Source organism: Electrophorus electricus, chromosome 7, assembly GCF_041902795.1.
Source record: "Electrophorus electricus isolate QZ-2024a chromosome 7, ASM4190279v1, whole genome shotgun sequence".
In the NCBI taxonomy this organism is placed as follows: domain Eukaryota; kingdom Metazoa; phylum Chordata; class Actinopteri; order Gymnotiformes; family Gymnotidae; genus Electrophorus; species Electrophorus electricus.
The window spans coordinates 28279259-28302300 of record NC_137503.1 but is presented as its reverse complement, the minus strand read 5'-3'; the positions used below and the strand labels follow the sequence as shown (position 1 = coordinate 28302300).

The 23042-nt window shown below is 38.6% G+C and overlaps 4 protein-coding genes across 6 annotated transcripts; 2 read left to right on the top strand and 2 right to left on the bottom strand.

Moving 5' to 3' along the window:
* Positions 1–1561: 1561 nt before the first annotated feature.
* Positions 1562–4657, bottom strand: arf6a (ADP-ribosylation factor 6a). 3 transcript variants are annotated; one of them, XM_035524816.2, is made up of 3 exons: positions 4525–4656; positions 4302–4360; positions 1562–4203 (listed from the first exon to the last, which is right to left on the bottom strand). In XM_035524816.2, the coding sequence occupies exon 3, from the start codon at positions 3574–3576 to the stop codon at positions 3049–3051; it is 528 nt and encodes a 175-aa protein (XP_035380709.1). In that variant the 5' UTR covers positions 3577–4203; positions 4302–4360; positions 4525–4656; the 3' UTR covers positions 1562–3048. The 3 variants fall into 3 exon arrangements, 2 of the variants coding, with proteins under 2 accessions (XP_035380709.1, XP_081574281.1); XR_014124630.1 differs by having other exon boundaries at positions 3159–3298; positions 3504–4360; positions 4525–4657; XM_081718155.1 differs by lacking the exon at positions 4302–4360 and having other exon boundaries at positions 4525–4631.
* A 1187-nt stretch (positions 4658–5844) lies between these two features.
* prpf39 (PRP39 pre-mRNA processing factor 39 homolog (yeast)) lies at positions 5845–12739 on the top strand. The gene is made up of 14 exons (XM_026997643.3): positions 5845–5985; positions 7087–7709; positions 7793–7918; positions 8013–8131; positions 8236–8403; positions 8666–8837; positions 9254–9361; positions 9519–9683; positions 10101–10227; positions 10390–10658; positions 10822–11006; positions 11547–11621; positions 11788–11905; positions 12293–12739. Exons 1-14 carry the CDS (start codon positions 5973–5975, stop codon positions 12380–12382), a joined length of 2358 nt encoding a protein of 785 aa, XP_026853444.3. The 5' UTR covers positions 5845–5972; the 3' UTR covers positions 12383–12739.
* A 1357-nt stretch (positions 12740–14096) lies between these two features.
* On the top strand, positions 14097–15775 carry faua (FAU ubiquitin like and ribosomal protein S30 fusion a). Its single transcript, XM_026997745.3, has 5 exons — positions 14097–14224; positions 14852–14934; positions 15016–15160; positions 15346–15401; positions 15596–15775. The coding sequence occupies exons 2-5, from the start codon at positions 14860–14862 to the stop codon at positions 15719–15721; spliced, it is 402 nt and encodes a 133-aa protein (XP_026853546.1). The 5' UTR covers positions 14097–14224; positions 14852–14859; the 3' UTR covers positions 15722–15775.
* Positions 15776–16031: 256 nt separating this feature from the next.
* Positions 16032–18339, bottom strand: fkbp3 (FKBP prolyl isomerase 3). Its single transcript, XM_026997734.3, has 7 exons — positions 18198–18339; positions 17721–17822; positions 17467–17565; positions 17254–17389; positions 16655–16722; positions 16470–16567; positions 16032–16318 (listed from the first exon to the last, which is right to left on the bottom strand). Exons 1-7 carry the CDS (start codon positions 18300–18302, stop codon positions 16264–16266), a joined length of 663 nt encoding a protein of 220 aa, XP_026853535.2. The 5' UTR covers positions 18303–18339; the 3' UTR covers positions 16032–16263.
* Between the last annotated feature and the right edge of the window lie 4703 nt (positions 18340–23042).

Genomic DNA, 23042 nt, shown 5'->3' with positions numbered 1-23042 from the left:
ATTAAACTTCATTCTTTGAAGAACAGCCCTATCCTACACAGTACCCAGATCCACCCTCCCTTACTATTCAAACTATTCATGCTCATAATTTTCAGTGTCTTCTGTAAAATTGTCACTGAATTGCCAACAAATCAGATGGACAATCTTTTCATTATATCAAATAGGACACTCCTGTTCTTTGGTAACACTTGTAGAGACATGTAGTACAAGTAACCTCTGTAATTTTGCCTAATCCTTTGAAGACTGAGGGGAAGATTAATGTAAATAAATGTTAGTGCTACACCCTGCTCTAAAACAATGGCCCTGAACAAAAACAGCCACTATGAGTTACACTTAGCTTCTGAGTACAGAGACACCTAAGGAAGCTCAGTATTAGACCTCCATTTGTTTCCTATTATCTCTACTCCCTGCACACAAACAACCCCATTTCATTTGAAACATTAGGAGTGTGATGCAGGGGTGACAGGCAATTTCACAAATAGATGTACATATGCAACGATCAAATTCTCATTTGAAGTAATGAATGGCTGCTTATTTGATCTGTTTTGGAATTGATTAACCCAACTAATGCTGAATGTCCTTCATCTGCGCCATAATCTGACTAGCACAGCTCTTGCAACACAGTAACAGGTCAAACTCCATGGCAGCCTTCACTAAACAAACATGTTTAGTGATTACTAAATATGGGTAGATATTCCCTTATTACAGAACCTTAAGGGTAGACTGAGGTTATCATTACAGCATAATCCAAAAAGACTGCAGAGCTGGTTATTATATTGTCATATTGCTGTCTTTTAATTGTCTAAAATTCATTTTTGACCACTCTTTGAACAGCCGTGATGACACAGAGGAAAGCAGTTGTGAGAGCAATTCTTCCAGCAATTTCTGCATTTAAAGGATGATGTCATGTTTCTAGAGCTGGTTTGACCCCTTCTAGTACTAATGTTTAGCAATAATACAGTTTTCTAACATTTTTGCCAGTTGTCCAATATCTGGATTGAGAGCAAATAATGTGTTTAGTACATCATTGTAACCCTATATATATTTCTTGCATAGCAGATGAAGGACCTTTTGACTAAAATGTCCTGCTTGTCTGGAAACTTTGAGTACTTCACTACCAGTTTGCAGTTGCTCACCTGTAAACAAATATATTTATTACATAAGTACATGCATACACACACGCTCACACATCTTCTTCAGATATGAGTGCATTATAAGAGTATGCTGCATCATTCACTGACACAGAGCAACCATCAGCTGCACAGTCATGTAATTTATATAATAATCTATATACATCTTTAGGCCAATCTAGCACCAGCAAGATTATCAAGACAGTTAATATGGATACAAATTGTGTGTAAAAAAGTAGTGCAATATAGTACTGAATATTTTTTCTGATTTAATTACACCTTTCAAGAGTTATAACTTCAGTGTGACATTGCTGCCCACAATAAAATTTGTTTTCCTTAATAAATTTTTTGGAATCTTCACATATAACTAAGTATTATTAACTAAAATCACGTCAACCCTAGTCTAATGAATGTCGATACGGGTCTGCTGGTTAACAGCTAAACTGGTGTATTGTTTTATTTATGACATTGAACATCATAAAAATCTGTTATGGTTAAACAGTAATAAAAAGATCTCACATTGTATGCTCATATCTCAAACACTTCACACTATTTTGAGCCAAAATGGGCCAAGACTGAATTAATAATATTCACACCCTACACCCAAAAGCTCCCTTTTTGCATGATACTCTTAAAAACTAAACCATTATAACTTCTCAAGAAGCTGCAATTTGATAGTTGAACTGAATATACTTTTTATTTATTTAGCATAAATTGATCAAAAGAATTAAACAATGCAATGTTAATTTATTAAGACAAACAAGGACTTGTCTGACTGCACTACATGACTGCGCAGCCGATGTGTTCACAGCCCAGGATCCAGATCACCATGAAACAGCCACGTAACCAAGGGCAGTGGGAGTAGTAAACACTTTCTGGGGTCCAAAGTCAGTTTAGATATGCTGAAGTGTTCACTTAAGGGGTTTTTGTCCTCATTCCCCCCACTGACACCATTATTGATAACTTCCCCGCTGTGTTTTTGCACAGCACTCCGTCACACTTGCTCATCTCTTGTGAAGCACCTCTGGTATGTGGCACTCAAGAAATGGCCAAACAATGTTAACACTCAACTACAGTGGAATCTCCTCACATAAAAAAGGAAAATCCAGTGTCACCAACAAAAGGTATGGGGTGGCATAACATGTTACAACTTATGCACAGACTATTTGTGAACATATATGGAGTTAAGAGAATGATATGCCATCATTTTCTTGTTTGTACTCTGCATTCAGAGGCTTTTTTCACTCTTTATATATTCGCATTCTTGGAACAAAATGGCAGTTGAATATAGGTTAGGAGATATGTTACCATTTCTAGGACACAAATACAGATAACATATCTGGGTGTGAAGCCTTGGAGTGCAAGTGAGTGAGCAAGAGAGAAAAAGAGAAAGGGTGGGTGGCACTTCCATTTCATTCATGTGCAAAATCTGGTTTCCCTGGATGCAAATGAAGACAAAAAAAAAAAGAAAAGAAAAAAAGATGACTTTATAACAATGGTACCTTGGTTGAAAGGAAAGATGATCAGTGATTAGCCCAAAGTCATCCAATGAAAAAAAAAAAAAGAAAGAAATCTTAAGATGGAAACAAATCTACATCAACATGTCTCCAAAACAATACTTTATGTAATATTGTGAGACAGTAATTATCATTTCAATGTAACAGAATTATAGTGCCAAAGCAAACTTAAGAGGCTGACAAAACAAAAACACAAAAAACCCAAATCTGATGCAATTTCAAGGAAAACTGGTATAGGGATTCATCAAAATGAAAAACAGAATTATAATCAAACTTCTCTTTTCTGAGTGAGAAGTTTTGTTAAATGCTTCGGTTCTTCAATTTTTTACTCCTTTTTACCCCCCCCACCCCCCACCCCCCACCCCCCACCTTGCACTGACCAGTCCAAAGTATGCAGTACATTAAGATTTGTAATTTGAAGTGAGCCAGGTCAGCCCCTCATATAGTCCATCACCTGTTGTTGCGCAGGAAGGCTGAACGTACCAATTTCTATCTCGGATGCGGGTTAACCCAAGCTTCTCTTGTATCTCATGTGGTTTCATTGCATCAGGCAGGTCTTGCTTGTTGGCAAAAATCAAGATAATTGCATCCCTCATTTCACGGTCATTGATGATGCGGTGAAGCTCCTGTCGTGCCTCATCGATGCGATCTCTGTCAGCACAGTCCACCACAAAGATGAGCCCCTGGGTGCCGGTGTAGTAGTGCCGCCAAAGGGGCCGGATCTTATCCTGACCTCCGACGTCCCACACATTAAACTTAACATTCTTATAGGTAACAGTTTCAACGTTAAAACCAACAGTTGGAATAGTGGTGACAGATTGTCCGAGTTTCAATTTGTATAAGATAGTTGTCTTACCAGCAGCATCAAGTCCAAGCATCAATATTCTCATCTCCTTGTTCCCAAAGATCTTTGAAAGCATTTTCCCCATTTTGTTGGCTGTGCATATATTATGTTTATTATGAAGGAAATAGCATGTGCTTTTTGGTGTTTTACCTTTGGCTGAATTATGTGCTACTTTAATACTTAAGCCTTTGTATGCAGCACACCAACGCTGAGACACTTAGAAAATGCAAAAATGCTGCTTCCCAATTTTTTTTTAATTAGTTAAAAGTATCACCCTAATACGATTCAAGGCGGGAGTTTTGTACCATCAACTGAAAATCTCTCAGACAAAAAAAAAAACCAAAAACCCAACAACAACAACAAAAAAACCCCCCACCCCCCTAAATCTGACATACAAACGAAACAAACACTAAACCAAGTTAAAATGTGCACCGGTGAGGGTGTGGATAAGCAGCCGTCTTGAACCTGTCGCGGTGTCCTGGTAGCTCATTAACAAAAGGGCAATAGCGTACGTTTATTTTGTGACAACTTCCGAAGGGTAGATCCTTAAAATCCAATTTCAAAAACTAAGAATATTCTGTTGTCTTCACTGCAAAATTATTGGAGCTGTATTGCAGACTTCAAATTAAACAGCAGCGCTGAAACAGGCCCACTCGACAGCCCGCAATAGTTCAGACTTCCTTCTTGTATGCCGGCTGCCCCCTCGCCTATCCTGTCGGCAGAATCGAGCAGCGGGATTCACTTTACGAGTTCATGGTTAAAAATATATTCTAAATGGCGTACCAACAAGCTGGGAACTATACAACTGACCAAGAAAACTTAAAAGGTCATTGATTCAGACGAGTTTTCGTTCTCCCTCTCTTCTCTCCCTGAAAACACAAGAGCGGTTAAGAAAAGGGAGGGGTATCAGACAGAACACAACTTTAATCGGCCACTCTGATGTCTAGTTTCCTGATGCACAGAATCGCAGAACAACTAGCTAACAATAGTCGGATACGCCTTGTTTCAGGAGCTGGCAAAAATCTGCAGTTACCTTCAAATGCGGCGTGCCCCGTTTCCCAAATATATTAGCTACCCTTTTCTCTTCTGTTCCCCTCCAGTCGTTCGTTCAGTCACACAGCCGTGCTGTGTTACCGGAAAAGGTGCGGACCTAGTTCACCCGCCACTTCCTCTCAATTGCTCATGGACTACGCCATTTAGCAGTCGCGCGCTGAGAGGCTCAAGCACAAGTCTGTCTCGGGTTGAATGAAATGGACGCCATTTAGTTTCGAGCAACGTAAAAAAAATCGTTGGCTGAGAATATGTGGATATGGGGACCTCAAGAAATAAATGTATTATATGAATCAATTAAATGGAGATATAAAATGAAAATCATGACACCTTAATGACCGATTTATATCACGGATTTGTTCCATAGATAACGGCTAGCAAGTCGGTGGCGTCATTTTACGTATTAGGGCGGGTTTAATGACGTTCAAGCGGTTAATACATTAGTATCGAAAGTCTGTTGTTATATCTTCAAATTAGGGCTAATATATGGTCATTTACGTTATCTTGTAAAAATAATTGTAACGGTCTGTGCTTACTAGAGCCACCGGATTGTGACCAGAAGAGTTAAAAGTAGGGTAATGAAGTAGGTATGTGAGTGTAGACCACTGACTATGGCTTATACATATTACTTTGAAAACTACCTACAATATATCTGGCGAATCTGGTTGGAAAATAAATAAATGTTTCCTGTTTGATGTGTTCTTTCGTTGCATTTAGGGAAAGGTAATAATGACAGAGCTAGGCATGACTTATAATTAAGTCTTGGACGTTTACATTTCAACTGCATATATTTTAGCCCACCTTGCTGTTCACACGGAATAGGAATGTCAGAATAAAATGTCATGTCATAATAGACTCTAGGTTATTACACAAGTAACTTAGAATCATTTGGTTTACTTTGTAACGGATGCCTGCTGAAAATTATAAACAGACATCACTGGGCCTAATGCAATAACTGCAGTAACCCTGGAATTTTCTAAATAGGCATTTGTGTATAACAAATATGACATAGCATACCTATTGTCATATTTTTGTGTCATATGTTCAAATACTAGTAGCCTGCCACTTAGTGCTATGGCGCATAGGCAAATTGCACACAGTTGCCCACTTAAGCTACTATAACCTAGATAAAACCATCAACTGATCAAATATATATTTAATTAAAGAGACGCACGTCCAATGTAACTGTTTAAACGGGTAATACGTCTAATTACTATTGAAAAGACTATTTCAAACGGGCCCCAAACCGACGTCAGGAAGTGTTTCCAACAATCAGCTGCGCACGCAGTACACATGCGCAGAACATTTTTGCCCTTCTTTAACAGTCGACGGTGTGGTGAGGGTAGAATGAGAATTGGGTAACGAGACCACATGTTGTTGAACAAATAACTTTAAAGAAGTTAAGATAAATACTCGTTTAAACTACGTTTCATGGAACATTCTGGTAAGTATGAACATACGTTTAAAATGTACTTTATGACTTGGAGGTTTTCTATACTCTTCTTTCCGCTGCAACGACGTCAAAGATGGTGTCTGTTAGCAGCGTTTTTGTATCTTGTTAGCTACTTAGCTGCTAGCTGACTAGGCCCAAAACCAAACCAAGGTTGTTAACGCTAGCTAGCCATTACTGGTTTGGGGCTACGCCAAACACCCAGTTAACTAACTAACTAACTAGCTAGCTACGTAAGTACAAATAATGAAGAACCAGGCTTTATTTATACATATATCGCTCGGTAACTTAAATTTTCTCAAATATTAGCGCCAAGAAAACGGTATCGTAGCGAGCCTTAATTTAACGCTAGCTGTCGATCTCGCTAGTGAGTGACGCGTTATTTAATTCGATAGCTAGCTAGCTAACATAATGTGCACGTTAAATAGGTTAGCTGTTTATTTAGCTAGAAAGCCAGCCAGCGAAACATTGCCTAGACTTGTGATATATAGTTTAACGGTCTAGTCCATATTACTGTATCGGAAGGCCTTCGAAACTTCGAGAATATGTAGCTAGCTATCTAGTTAGCCAATTAGCACGTGGTCAGCACGACATACGAAAAACGGAATGGATCGCACTAGCTAGTTTGCAATGGCTGACTATTTCAAAGAGCTCAACTTTAGTGACAAATTAGCTCAAAGCTATCAATTGTAAGCTGGCTTTGCTAGGTACATTCGTAATTAATCAGTAAATGCAGTATTTGTATGCGTTTTAAATTAATTTTGCATAAATTTAGGCAATAATTAGCTATGTAGTTACAGGCTACATGAAGTCGAATTGAATTGGGTAGCTAGCGTTAGCTGTCCTACTTAAGTAGCAAATTATTTCTCTATTGGAAGTTGTTGTAATCTACGTGCTACATTGTTGGATTCTGTAATCGTGTACATTTTAAGTAAGGTTAATTTTCCTTTGGCGTCATGGAATCAAACATTTCGTCATTCTTATTGTGTTCGGTTTTTACCATTCTTGAATACAGGGCAGTTGCTTAAATTCAGGGTAGAAAGACCACGACGACTGCTCTAACAATGCAATTCTGATCATTTTCTCAAATTGTAGACTTGCATCTCTCAGACGAGCCCATGACGGGGATGGTTGACACAAGTGCCCCTGACAATGGGGACACTACTGGTGTGGAAGGTTCAGGAGATGGCTTCACTACTGACCTTCCCAACCTGATCAATAATGCTCAGTGGTCAATGGACCAAGTTCCCGACACCTTTGTTGCTCTTGCAAACCAGCAGAACCCAGAACAAGACCAGGTGCAACATGCTGCTACTACTATGGAGCAGTGCCATGTATTCTCAGTAGATGGGAAGGAGCAATCTGCTGTTGGGGACATGAAGCAAGAATCTGGTCTTTTTGATCAGAGTGGTGTGGAACAGCCTGGTAACGCTGCACATGTTGAAACCCAGTCTGAAGCAAATGGACAGACTGCAGAGGTTCTTCCCAGCGAGTCAGAGCTGAGCTCAGAAAAGCAGGCCGAGTCAGGAAATTCAGGCAGTCCTGCAAACATGGAACTTGAGGATGCATCAAAAGAGGAAAGTGAAGATGGTGCGAGTGATGTGTCACTGCACAAACCATCTCTTCCCTCTGATTTTGACAGGCTTTATAAGGTAGTTGAAGATAACCCTGAAGATTTTAATGGCTGGGTCTACCTCCTGCAGTATGTGGAACAAGAGGTAAGTGCCACATAGCTCATTGACCTTTTTTATTTGTTTTATATATTAAATGTGGAGTTTTAATGGGGAAAATGTTGTTCCAGAACCACCTCTTGGCTTCAAGAAAGGCATTTGATGCCTTTTTCCTTCACTATCCCTACTGCTATGGGTACTGGAAGAAATATGCAGACATTGAGAAAAAGCATGGTTGTATACAGGTAGCAGATGAGGTAAGGCACTTTTTCTTTGAGAATTCAACATTAACCTGTTAACTTTCATCTTATTTGCATGTTTCTCACCAGTATACCTTTCTTGTCCTCTCAGGTATATCGTAGGGGTCTGCAGGCAATTCCTTTAAGTGTTGACCTGTGGCTTCATTATATAACCTTTCTAAGAGAGAACCAAGACACCAGTGATGGGGAGGCTGAAAACCGCATACGAGCGTGAGTATATCCTCCTTTCCCCCCCTCATTACAAAAAATGGATGGACAAATGGGGTAGAACATGGTGATTTTTATCTATTTTTGTGTTCATCATTTCCTTTTAGTGTCTATGAGCATGCAGTTCTAGCAGCGGGTACTGACTTCCGTTCTGACCGTTTGTGGGAAGCTTATATTAACTGGGAGACGGAGCAAGAGAAGCTGGCCAATGTTACAGCAATTTATGACCGCATCCTTGGTATTCCTACGCAGCTATACTCCCAACACTTCCAAAGGTTTGTGCATGTCTGTGTATGTGCACACGTGCAGAAATGCACCCAAAATATGGGAAGTCTTTTATTGACATCTTTTAAGATTTGTTACACTTTTAGATTACATTGGTATTGAAATCTATTGGCATCTTCGTTCTTTCCTTGAGTAACCTAGGTTTTGTCAGTTACTGACCAAAAAAATGCTTTGGTCCATACAGAGTTATTTATGTGCATGTTAAGCACATTTGTGGGTTTAAATTTAACTTAACATGTCTGCTGTTCTCAGGTTCAAAGAACATGTCCAGAACAATAATCCCAAGCACTTCCTGTCTGAAGAGGAGTTTGTTCAGCTGAGGTTGGAGTTAGCTGCTGCCAATAAGCCAAGTGCAGAGGGAGAGGAAGAAGTCCCGAGTGAGGAGCTTCCACCAGGCATGGAAGACCTTCCTGACCCTGCAAAGGTAAGAAGCCAGGCCTTGCTCTGCGAGGGTCAAAAACATGCCAGAGATAGGGAGGATCCTACCTGATCCTGGAGAGAAGCGAATCTGTACAGGTTTGAAGAGGTGTCTTTCCGTTAGCAGCCAATGAATACCTGAGGATCCAAGTTGGCATCCAATCAGGGACTCGAGATAAAAGTGGGACGGGACCGTGACGGAATGACACGTCCCTCAACCCCCCTTCCCCCAGCAGCACGGCTTGGGCCACAGCTGATGTGCAGGGTGTGCATACCATACTTATCCCAGCGCAAGATTCTACTTGTTTCTCTCGAGCTCATGGTGATGTAAACCCTTGGTAGCTGGATATGCTGTTTGCACATCACTCTATGTTGAGTGTGGAGTTATAATGTGAATGGTTATGCAGTTCATTTACCCTCCAGAGAGTCACAGAGATTGAGAACATGCGGCATCGGGTGATTGAGACGCGCCAAGAGATATTTAACCACAACGAGCATGAAGTCAGCAAGCGCTGGGCCTTTGAAGAAGGGGTGAGTTTTCCCTTTTCCCCCTCTAAGTTTGTGGTTTGGAAAAATATAGCAAACATAACTAAGGAAGTTATAACTTTAAATGTAACTGAGAATATAAGGCGTTTAAGTTGAGGTGGATCATATGATAAACGCATTGTCCCTTCACCCTCCAACATAGATCAAGCGTCCATACTTCCACGTAAAAGCCCTGGAGAAGACTCAGCTCAGCAACTGGAGGGAATACCTGGACTTTGAGCTGGAGAATGGGACTCCGGAGCGTGTCGTCGTTCTGTTTGAGCGCTGCCTGATTGCCTGTGCCCTTTACGAGGAGTTCTGGATAAAGGTAAATGGGGCTTCCTTGGCAGAGACTTTCCTTCCTCCTTCCCCCATCAACGATTTCACTTCCTCAGTAAAACTTCCTGCACTCTTTGCGTGTAACGTTGATATTTGACTGTATCTGTTGCATTAGGGGATGGCCAGCTTGCCACACAAGATTTGACTCCAGCATATGCCAACTTCGTTGCATCTCTCCGTCTCCCACTACCTTACAGAAACTTATCTTATTGGTTCCATAAAGGTGCTGACGGGTTTAAAACAGAAATTCTCAAAACGATCTTGTCAATGGAAATTCACTGGTGCAGGAATCTAAATGAAAGTGTAATTTCTGTGTTTGTTTCCCCCCCCTTTCCTCCTTTTATTCCCCTCTCTGTCCCCCCCCCCCCTTTGTTTCCTTTCTTTACTCCTTTTTTTTTTTTTTAAGTATGCCAAGTATTTGGAGAGCTACAGCACAGAGGGAGTGAGACACGTGTTCAAGAAGGCATGCACCATCCACCTGCCTAAGAAGCCAACCATTCATGTTCTCTGGGCAGCCTTTGAAGAGCAGCAAGGCAAGTGTCCCTTTCACAGCATTCTCAACAAAATGTTTTCAAGCTTAGTTGGATGTCGTCTTGTCAGAAATTCATAACAATGCCAATACTTAATGCTGTAATGCTTTTATTCCTAGACATGCATTTCTTCTAGCTTTCTAAGGTTTTGCTTTGTTTGTACAGGGAACATAGAAGATGCTCGGGGCATCCTTAAAGGTCTGGAAGAAGCAGTCCCAGGCCTGGCCATGGTGAGACTGCGGCGGGTGAGTCTGGAGCGTCGTCATGGGAACTTGGATGAAGCTGAGGCCCTGCTGCGGGACGCCATCACGAATGGGAAAAACGCAAGCGAATCATCGTTCTACTCGGTGAAACTAGCTCGACAGCTCCTGAAAGTGCAGCGGAGTATCGGAAAGGCTAGGAATGTACTCTTGGAGGCCATTGAAAAAGATGAGGTATGGCTGACTTTCATAAATTTCACTGCATTTACTCCTTCAAACAATTTGCTTTTCATTTTAAAAAGTCCTAAAAATGTTTGGTTAGTAAGATGCTGGGGAGAGGTTTTATAGTGCAGGAAAAGATGATAAACGTGTTGAACTTTTTTCTGTGTATTTGCAGACCTGTCCTAAACTGTACTTGAACCTGTTGGAGCTGGAATACAGTGGGGATGTGCAGCAGAATGAGGCTGAGATTCTAGCCTGCTTTGACCGGGCACTCTCCAGTCCCATGCTTCTGGAGTCCCGTGTCACTTTCTCTCAACGCAAAGTGGAGTTTCTTGAAGATTTTGGCAGTGACATTAATGTGTGAGTTTAGATTTATTTTTTTAATAAACTTTGCTCTGTGCTAACCATTCATGTCTCTCTACCCTCTAAACTGTCTTTCTCCAAGTTTTTTTAGGCAACACTTTTCCATTACCAGTTGGGGAGACAATCGTTTCTAGAGGTGGTTTTGCTTTTTTGTTGCAGGATTGTGGACCTGGAATAAAATGATGTAGCTCCTCTAACTGTTGGTGGGCTTGTGCAAGCAAACAGAAAATTGATATTTAAATGTTTGGAGGTAAAAGGGGCAAGCGTGTGGCATTTACTATGGGGGGGTTTAAAACCTGACAAATCCAGGTTTGGTAGGCGTTATGTTGAGCCATTGCAGGTTCTTGGCTTCAATTTGGTACTAGGTCAGTACCAGAACCAACAGAAAATGGTTGCAGCTTGTTTTTTAGGATTGTGGACATCCTGAAATGTGACGCTTCCCAGTTCTGGTTTGGTAATGTAATGGGTAAGCCATTACTGATTTTTAATCTTTTTAAATTTTTCTGTACATAAAATCTGATTTGTTCCTCACTTTAGGCTTGTAACTGCATATGAACAACACCAGAAACTTCTGAAAGAGCAAGAGACAACAAAGAGAAAATCAGACAATGGGTAAGAAACTGATTTCAGTGATGAATTGTTAGTACTTGGGCAAAATAACCTAGCCAGAAAAATAACATTTGAGGTTTTAAATAGTGTTTTGTGCATACTTGAAATGTTTTATAGGTTTTTCCAAGTTACAGTTCATAAAAAAAAATTACATCTGTGCTTTTGGCAGGTCTCAAGAGCCAGACTTGAAGAGACAGCGCATGGATGATGGCTCTGCTGCATCAGTCCAAATGATGCCTGACATGCAGGCCAACCATGGAGCATACAACTATAACAACTGGTATCAGGTCAGTGTTTATTTAGCTATATACAAAGGTTACATAGTTTTTCTCCTCTGCAGAGAGGTGTTGGAGGGCAGTTGCCAAATTGGGATTTTAGGTTTTTAACCGTTTCTCTTATGAATTTGTATATTTTTATTGCAGGCTTTTAAAGCAAGAGAGGCCGCATGCTTGTCTGTACAGAATTTAATACTATATTAAACTTTTTTTTTTTTTTTTTTTAATTTTGCATTTTTATCATGACCCTGAATGTTACTTTTCTCCTACTGGATTCTTGAATCTCCATTCAAACAGCCACATGCATTACTTCCTAGGCTGCTTTGACTGAAAGGCCTCCCTGTAAATATTTAGGTTATCACATTTTAAAAATTGTATTTTCCATTTGCCTCTTCACAGCAATACAACTCCTGGGGAAGTCAAAACTCTTGGGGTCAGTATGGTCAGTATGGTCAGTATAACCAGTACTACCCTCCACCCCCTACCTGATGTCCTACAGTACGACTGAGCTCCGCAAAGATGTCCTTTTTACCTGTTCTTATTGCTTCTCTTTGATGTTCTCATTTATTCCAGATTACTTTTTGAGCATGTATGTTTGGGGGGGAAAAAGTGAACTTTCCCTCTGTAAAACGGTGTAGATGACGAGTTTAATTTTAGCTTAATTTAGTGTGGTCCCTTTTGAAACTTTATTTGGAAAATTTGTATGGAAGGATGTGAAAAGTTAAGGAACATTTATATCTGCTCTCTTTACATGTGACATCTTGTTTTCAGAGCCAAAAGTGAAATGAAGGCTTTTTTTTTTTTATTTTGACTTAATTTCATAATAAAGAGATTGGTATCATTGAATGTTCTTATTACTCTTCACTCACTCAAAGGTCTGTCAGGGTTGTAAAGAACACCATTAGCTGATGGTGATCCTAAAGTTATTGCTGTAATCCCATCTTGTTTTTGGAGCAATAGCTTGATTGAGAAATGCATTACTCACAAATGGCACTCATTACAAACAGCCTCTTGATTACACTATATAGGCAAAAGTATGTGGACACACTAGGCATTTTTAGCCACAGTTATTGCTAACGGGTGAGTAAAATCAAGCACCTAGCCATACAATCTCCAGAGGTAAACTGGCACCACAACGGGTGATCCTGAAAAGCAGTTTCTTTTAAATATAGGCTGCTGTCTTTTGCTGTAAGGTTTTTTTTTTTTTTCCTGCCGTTTTAGATCTGCCTGTCAACAGCAAACTATAAAAATGTAAGTACATGGGAGCAACAAAACCTCAGCCATTAAGTTGCACATCTCAACTCAGTCTTGCCAAGTGCTGAAGTTCACTGTAAATCACCTACCTTCTGTTGTATCACTTAGTGCACATTTCCAGATAATGACAAGCACAGGCTGAAGTGCTGAAAAGCATTCCTCAACTGGACTCTGGAGCAGTGGAAATGTGTCTTGGAGTGATGAATCACACTTTATTGTCTAGAAATCTGATGAATGAGGGGTTGGTGGAAGCTATGAAAGCGTATAGCTAATGTAAAGCTTAGTGGAGCATGGTTAATAGTCTGGGGCTGTGTTTGGTAAGGATATAGTTTAATGCATGTTTATTTTAGACAACTGCCCTTCCACGTTTGTGGAGGCATTTGATGCAGGTATTTTTCAGTTCCAGCATGTAAGTGCCCCTGTGTTCTTGTGACAAAATGGCTACAAACGATCAGATTACAAAATCGTGTAATGCCTACCCAGAAAAGCAAAAACCAACTGCAAGAGGAGCATGGGGTGCAGTGCCCATGCTTTTTGAAAGGCATGTTCGGTGAAGTCATATAGTTATGTATGTTGGGAGTGCTAGATTCGTCTTTAAATGGCCACTTTTCTGATAGGGTCAGTATACTTTATTTTCGTTATTCAAATTTTAAAATTTTGAAAAAATATTTTTGAATTGGAACGGGGAAAAGCACATCTAGAATTTTATACAGCGGCTGTACGTTTTTGGGCAGTCTATCGACTGCCTGAAAACACCGAAAGTATACGCACAATTTCGTCAACTTTCAACCCGTTGTTTAGGGTGTGCATTAAATTAGCTACCTCGCACTGCATCGCTCAATGCTAAAATCGCCAGCTTCCCTCCAAGCTCAGCTCAAGCGCACTAAAGCGAAATAACACGAGAATGGGAGACTCAGCATGGCCCAACCGTCCTGGCGCCATGTCTCGCGTGACCAACGGGCGTTGTCTACGTGTGACGTAAACACTTCCCGGCATTCTTATTCTTGCACATGCGCTCAGCCAACAATGTGCAACGTCCTTTTCTCGCCTTGTGTAGAGTGATAAGCACCGTGCGATGTAAGGCCTGTTTGTGATTTAGTTAATTTGTCCTGTTTTGGCGGCAATATTGCATTTAAACTCTGTTGAGATTCAAAATTCAGCGTTTAGAATGTGTTTTCCAGGCAATGTGTTATATACGGGGAATATTTTACTTATATTTTTAGCCATGTATAACACGCGAGTGCTATAGCTAGCCAGTAAAGTTAACTTGACATAGCTTATAAGTTAAAGCAGTTACTTATTATGCACACTATCTAAACGCAGATGCCTTTTGTATAATAGTTTGAAATTTGCAATTTTGCCAGGCAAAAATGTTAGGAAAACGCGTCATCGAAATAGCTTTACGAAACAGCTAATTTACGGTTAGCTAACTGGCTTGGATGGCTAGTGAGCTTGTTGGCTCGTGAGTAGTCGCGGTTTACTTAGCCCAGTTTCCGCAAACACTGAATTAACTGAGGCTGACACTAGTTCAAACGTACTAAAAAATTGACTTTTGTCAAAGCGTTAGGTAGGATACATCATAAGAATTCAAAATAGAAACACACTAAAAGAGAAATAGATGAAATGAGCAGCATAGTTTAGAGAATCTATAACAATATGTAGATTGTAATGGTTGGAAAATTAAGCTTTTATCTCTTGCATCAGAAATCGACATGCAGCTCTTTCTGCGTGCGGAGAACCTACACACCCTTGAGGTGACTGGACAGGAGACTGTCCAGGACATTAAGGTGAGAACTATATTAAATCATTTGATTTATGGACACCTGTATGTACATAGAAATCCAACTAAAGACATTCTGTCCTTCTAGACCCATGTCCAGACTTTGGAAGGTCTGTCTGTAGATGAGCAGGTGGTTATGCTGGCTGGTACCCCACTTGAAGATGGTGCCACACTTCTGAACTGTGGCATTTCAGAACACTGCACCCTGGAGGTGGTTGGCAGGCTTCTAGGAGGCAAGTACATTAGTTGTCAATTTAGCTTTAATGTTTATACTGTAGAAGGCTCATAGCATTTTGTTCTGCTGTGTCCATCTTAAATGTACATACATTTAGTCATGCTCCTTCATGATTGTTATTCCTGACGAGTCAGGTTTTGCTGGAATGGGCTTTACTATTGTTTTCCTTTTCCTCTTTTTCAGGTAAGGTGCATGGTTCCCTGGCTCGTGCTGGTAAAGTACGAGGACAGACACCCAAGGTGATTAATAAATTGTGAATGTGTTATGTTTGAGACTGGTGCAAGTTAAATGATTCTAAAACTCACCATTTAATTAATAGCAATACTTAAGTCATGTTTTCACAGGTATAGAAATGTCAACTTTGAAGTTTTGGCATTACAAGTTGGTAAAGGCAATATAAGCAGTAATTGATTATTCTGCCTTGCTGTTTTAGGTGGACAAACAAGAGAAGAAGAAGAAGAAGACGGGCCGTGCAAAGCGTCGCATCCAGTACAATCGTCGCTTTGTGAATGTGGTGCCCACCTTTGGAAAAAAGAAGGGTCCTAATGCCAACTCCTAAATAGTTTTATGGAGAAACTTGTTCGTAATAAAGTTCCAGTTGGGGGAAAAATGACTTCTGACTCCATGTCAACTACATTTCCATTCAACTGTTTTGTAGATGCACCGTTGTGTTGGAGTTCACCTTCATGAAAGAAAATGTCATAGTGGAACACTTAATGTTGAGTGTTTGATGCATGGACTTATCCAACAAGTTATTTCACTATGATACAGTGGGCATGTGTAGTCCCTGGGTATCAAACCCATGACTTTGGTGCTAGTAGCACTTTGCTCTACCAACTGATCCACAATAAGAAGACTAGATACACAGCTTTAGTTCAGTGTTGGTTTTATTTGAACATCTTGAAACATGCAAAAAATTGGACTGTTTAATGCAGAAGTTGTGCTGCTTATCACAACACGAGTTTTAACAAAGGTCAAGACAAACGACCACACCCATCCCTCCTGTTGATGGTTAACCCTGTTCACTTGACATTAGGAGTATGTTCTGCAGTTGAAGCTGTCTGCCACTCAAGACACTCTTTGCAGTCCAAGTTATGAGTATTAATCAACAGATACCAATTCAACCTCAAAAATAAGTTTAGCATTTGGTGGGATTCTGTATGGAGGGTTAAGGGTGCAAAATATTGAAACTTAACTGGGGGTGATTAGGTATTAGTTTTACTATAAATTTGTATTGAAATTGAATGAAATTCCATATGCTGTGTAACAAGTGCATTAACAACCACAGTGAAATGTCAAAAGGATACTTGGAATCAGGAAGACCTTTTTTGCCATATGCCCATTCTGACTCAATTTCCAGTCGTGCAGTCTCACCTTTACTCATGGTCAGAAGCCCCTCATCCCACTAGTGTATATGAAAACAAATGTCAAAATAATAGGAATATACATGTACTATAAAGGAATTAATAAGGCATGAACAAAAACAACTCACTCCTCTGATAACTTTGCCCATCCCAACCTTAAAAGAAAGTGGTTTAGCCTGTTTCTTTTTCCGTGCACCTGCAAAGACAGAAACAGCCAATTGTTTGTCAACATTTTTGTTTGTCCAATTCCAAGTCCTAAATTGCAGTTAGGTTTGTTCAATTAAGCTTTTATCTGTGAAGATATTTTTAATATACATGTTACTAGTCATTATTGCCTAAAATACAATAATACAGTGGTAATGCAGTACAAATACAGTGCAGCATAATACATTTGCTTGCAAAGGCTTCTAGCAATATTGTAGATTTTTTGTTTACCTGTGAACATTTGAGCTCTTGCAATGAAAAACCATACATGTCCATTTAGTTTTTCAACATTCCACAAAATTAAAATAAAGTATAAATGAAGCATATTTAGCATTTTAAGGTATTTTTAATGTAAAGGTTGTACAAAATCAAAAACTAAGCAGTTACACAAAGGAGAAATGGCTGTTGTATAGGTTTTTTTTTTTTTTTTTTTTTGCAAGGGCTCAATACATTTGTGTCAGCCACAATGGTCTGTGACAGCCAAGTAATCACACAAAATGCATGCTGGAAAGCAGTTGGGAACCTGTTGGGATGTTGGTGTCGAAGACAGTGCCATCCTCAAGCGTCCCAGTGTACCAACATGACACTGTCTCACCCTTTTTTGGGAAGTTGGACTTATCTCCTTTCTTGAGCACTGTCTTTGTGAATTTTGGGGGACCCTGGGCAGAAACAAAAACACTTCTAACATCTTTTAAAGCTACATCTAGTTTGGACTCAAATAACGTAGTTGTAATACCTCATCCACAATGTCTGTTTTTGTTTCTTTGAGCTTCTCTTCAATTTTCACAGCTTTCACCTCCTGAGTGACCTCCTCCACCTCAGTGCCTTTAAACCTCTGCCAACACCACAGTTAGGCTGTCATTTTTCAGCCAGTGCAACCCCTTGACTCAACTCGGTTTGGAAGAAATAAGGTCAAATTAAGCTTAGTAAAATAGAGCACAATAAAACGCATCACAGCAATGTCCCAATATGCAATTTTCTAGGATTTACCTTGCTCTCAAAAAGCTGGTTGTAGGCTACGATGAGGTGTTCCTTTTTTGCAGTTTTTGCAACATTTTTGATATTTCCCAGAAGTTTTTGCTCTGCAAGAAACTGAAAGCACAAAGAAACACTGGACCTAAATGCACTTGCCCACTCACACTCTATAGGTGATGCTAGAATGTAAAAAAGGTGCAGTGACATGCACATCCAGAGACCAGTTTTGTTTACAAAAATGTGAGAATTTCCTAGACATGCAATCGTCTACAGTGTGGTATCCGAATAATAAACCATTGGAGGAACATCGGAGAAGTGAGAAAGTACATCACCAGTTATCCTATATGATCGAATTAGTCAGATAGGTAGATAGCTAGCTGCATGATGTTAGCTACGTAGCTAACGTACATCTGCTGTACAACAAATAAATTAGTTCGCGACAGAATGTATAGCCTACAAAAGCATCTTGGCATGGATAATATCTAAGAATACCGAATGGGATGCATTATCCTGAATAAACTTGATTAGGTCTTTTTTGGGTACATCATCACTTTTCAGTTTCTCATCGCCCCACTCTCGTGTTGGTTCAGCAGCCATTTTCCCTACAAACTTCACGAACTTTGACCACTTACACAATAGCCAATCAGCTTGTTTCATGCTCACCCATGCCTTGTCCGTCAATGTATATTGACAGAGCTAGTATTCTCCCGGTGCACTGAGGGGATCTGGGAGAATTTGACCTTTTAGCAGATTTAATTCACTCATATAGTTAACTATAATTTGATAAATTGATTAATCTAGGGCTTATAGTAGCATTATTGTAAGACCTTACTCTAAAGGACCTTATTAAATCCACTGTTGTGTATATTTGCATCATTACTGTGTAATTGTAAAAACGGAATATTGACACAAACATACAATATCATGACAAATTTTGTTTTATTAATGAATTTATCTTTTAAATTAATAGGCTCCACACTGTGAATCAATGACACACATACTGTTTTCTTTGCCAAAATGCACACGTATGTTTTTGGTAATGTTCTCTGACATTTCTTCCTATACTCACTTTAACTCTGGAGTGAAAAACTAACCAAATAGCTTGCCACCCTACCATCAATTTTAAGCTAAAAAAAATACCTGAATGGGGAGTGCAGAGAGTGGGTCAGTAGTGATGAGAGTCATCATAATTGATGACTCTTGGGCCTGCTCTCTATATCCCATTCATAAATGCCTTTGGGGAAACCAATGTAGTAGTCTTTTAACATTTTCTTTTTCTAGGAGTCACTTATTTTGACCTGAGCTGTCAGACAGGGTGACCCCTCTGCTAAAACTAATCTGTAAGTCCCAATCAATGAGTTTTATTGGAGCTAAACCAAGTTTGACATGAATCCTTGGAGTTATGACATGTAGTTATGAACATGTAATTCATATTTGGTGACCATCAGATATTTCATGGCTTGACATCCTGATTTGTGCCTTTTTGATTTGAATAGGTAAGCAAATTACAGGCCAATGTTTCTGAATTAGAAAATCCATTTGAAACTTTTGTCCAGCTCAGTCTGAAGATTTGTAGGACAAGACAAAGAAATAGTTAAAATGTAAACATTTTAAATGTAATATGTAAACTTTCTCTACAACAGACACCAAAACCATATTAGATTCAACTTCATTGTCAATGCGCAGAGTACAGGTGAGGAACCAGTGAAATGCAGTGATATGATAATTTGGTTAAGTGGTTCAAAAGCAGTTTTAGCAGTTTTAGATACCTGTTGTTTGTAGCATTACCAGTGGCTGATTGCTGTGAAATTTCATCACAAAGCTGAAGGTCTCTAGACTGACACACCTTTTAGTTTTGTGATGATTAATAACTACAAAGCTTGCCAAGTCCTTGTCAACAGATTGACCAATTGTGGCCATATATTTCCAAGTGGTTGCTGAGAAACAGCTACATGTATGATATAACACCCTCTAGTAACATAAATTTGATGGATTGTTTTTCTTCCAATCCCTTGTTTAATCTTCCCAATTTACATTAACACTATATTTTGCGTTTCCCCCAGACCAATAGCAGGTAAGCCATTACCTGTCTTTTATCGCCAACCAACAAAATATGATTTTCCCCACATATAATGGTAATTTAAAGATCAAAATGATTTAGTTAGTTGTTCTTACTGGAACGTATGACCTCATATGCATATTTTCAGTCTTTCTAAATAATAATTTTTAAAATGTATTTTTATTTTTATTTAAAGTGTAATATTTTCTAAACAGAAGAAAAAATATTATTTAGCTTTAACCAAGTAATATATTTGTCGGGCAAATAGTGAATCAGGAACAGAACTTAATTTTCTAGAGTTTAGAATTTTGGGACAAAATATTTCTATCATAGAAAGCAAATCTGGCAGTAAAATAAAAGTGTTTAACTACGCTTTGTAAAGACATTATGTGAGTTATAACAAATAGTTCTAGTTCTAACAAATTTAAGACATTTCTCATGTTCAATGTCAAATTAAGGTTAACAATAATTTTAGGTGCCTCCTGTTGCATGGTGTATCCATAGGAGGGCAGTACACATCCACAGGTTTAAAATGTTCTTACTGAGGATTCATCTTCGGGGGTGAATAAAGATCATTATTTTTTCTTTGGACATTTCCTAAATCAGAAATCACCTTCAGTACTCTGGAAAGGATATGTTAGCAGGTTCTTATTGGGTCAAACCTTTGCAAAATGCATTTTCCTGAGTTTTGTTTGTTTGAATACAGGTCACTGTATCTATTGAACCCCAGAAGAGAATCATAATTTTTGTCATATTTCACTAGTTTTGGAGAAACGCATAATGCCCTGTGACTGCAGTGATTACCAGTATTGGGTTTCTAAAACAGAGCTGCCACCTGCTAGGCCTTTAAGGCTTAAGAAATCAGGACTGGAAGATTAGCATTAAAAATTCATTACCCCAATTAATTATTACCATGTGATTTACTAAGAGGTAGAAATTTGAACCCCTGCACAAAACTCTCCAGCATCCAAAGGTGAACAGCAGGCCTTATAATAAATGTGATCTAAAGAAAGCTATTACAGAAAAACCTCAAGGGATCCAAGCATGCTTTTCTATGGGCCTTTTTCAGATCAGAATGTCTACACAGGTTTTTTAGCAATGGCTTGAAATATGGCCTGAAAGTCGTTTGACCAAGCACTTATTGTAATACGTTCAGGGATTTTCCTCTTAAATCCCAATATTAAATATGATTAATCTATGTAGGGCATTCAGTTTTTCTTTGCTTTGAAAGCAGAGTTGCTGTTAAAACATTTTATTCAGGTTTGTTGTCTTGCCAATAATGTAATAAAGCTGCCTTTTAAAACCCTGTAAAAATCTTTTGTTTTAAACAAATGTAATTGCATTTAATGCCCTTGCATTAACTATCAAATATTCTTTTCATGAATATTTGATATTAACTGATTAACACCTATTAATTTATAATTCTTAACAAAATAATCTAGAAGGAACAAGAAAACCTGGAAATTATGTGCTGACTTGTTAGACAGATCAGCTCACGAAGTATATGTCTTATATAGTGTTAGAAATGTTAGAAACACCTGCTATGTTCTGATTTTTATTAATTTTTATTATAAAAAAGGACATTGGGACATTGTATAGCGACACTGACTTTGTATTTGATTTTACTTTTTCCTTTTCTTTACTGATGTCAGAGAGTTCATTGTTTGTGCATGGTCATAAAGATAAAAATGTGATTAGGTACCACATTATTTTTGAGGTTTGCTGTTGTTGAGTCTTTCCAAGTTGGAATGATCTATATGGAGGCTAAACCAATTATTTATTGAAACTTTTTGAAATCAACAATATAACTTTTTTTGGCAATTGTGATTGATATTAATATAAAGGATTTAAGGTGATTGGGTGATGAGAATGAAGAATGATAATTAAGTAGAGCTACAATGGGACAGAAAGGGATGATAAAACCCAGCATCTCTGACAGCTGTTCATGACCTCTGACAAGAACTGCTGGATGTCCACAAAGCATGATAATAATTGTCTATTAAAGCTGGGCAATGTGCGCATGTATCACTCTGGCTAAAGCCCAAACAGTGTAGTTTAGAGGATATGAGGTAGGTTCTGTGCAGTGTTTTATATTGTATTAGCTGGAGTTTTGTATTGCTGGTCATTGATAAGATTTTGTTGCATATCATTTGCCAATTAAGGTTACATGTTTCTTTTATATCTGAGGTCTATTATTCAACTGGGAGTCAGATAGTGTGTTCATTTGATGCTATGAGTTGTTATAACATTTTCTGAGGTTTAAAACATTGTAGTTTTATGAAGGGGAGAAGTATGGTTACAAAAGTTTCTGCTATTGACTATTTTATTTAGAACATGTTGAGTTTTGGTATATTGTATTTTTCTTTTTCTTTGACCAAAGGTCATGAATAAGCAACCAGAGAATTGTGCCAGACTGGTTATACCTCTATATGTATCCATGTAGAGAATATAAAGGGTTTGTCATTTATTAAAAACATAAAGGAGTCAAATCAGAGGGTGAATAGCTGTAATTAAGAATTCTGTTTGAATTCCACCATGCATTCAAGGTAGTACTTACTGTGTTGTATTTATAAAATGCAATTTTTAAATAGTTTTGTTTATGAATGGAATGCTGCTGTTGTCCAATTCCTGAATTAAGATATTCTCAATGTCTAACCACAATTGGTTTGAATTATTTGTCCAGTATCTGATGTAAAGCAGTTGGTGGGATAAGAAGTAGTAATAAAAATTCGGAGCTCCAAATCCTCCAACATGTTTAGGCTTTTGAAGCATGGTTAATTTGATTCAAGGCTTTTGGTGCTTCCACTAAAATTTAGTGATTACATTGTCAAGAGAGGAGAACCAGCCTCTTTTAATCTCTTTTAATTTGGCAAATTAAAAATAATGGTAGTATATTCCATCTTTCTAAATTCTGTTATTTCTTGCATTAAAGAATCATGGTTAAGTTTATACAAATCATTTGTGTTTGAGGAGATATGAATTTTTAATAGATTGTATGATATGTTTACAGGGTATGCTTTGTATCTCATAATCCTAGTTGAATTTACTTGGAGACAGAATCTCAGATTTTGAATAACTAATGGAATTACCAGACACTTTGCTATATTTGTTTATCAGATCATGGACTGAAGGAAGGGACAGTGAAGGATTAGTAATATATAGTAAAACACCATCTGCATATAAACTGATTTTATGGTGGTATGAATTTGGCTGTATACCTGAGATTTTGTCACACTATCTAATGGAAGCAGCCAAGGGTTCAATTATATGACAACACA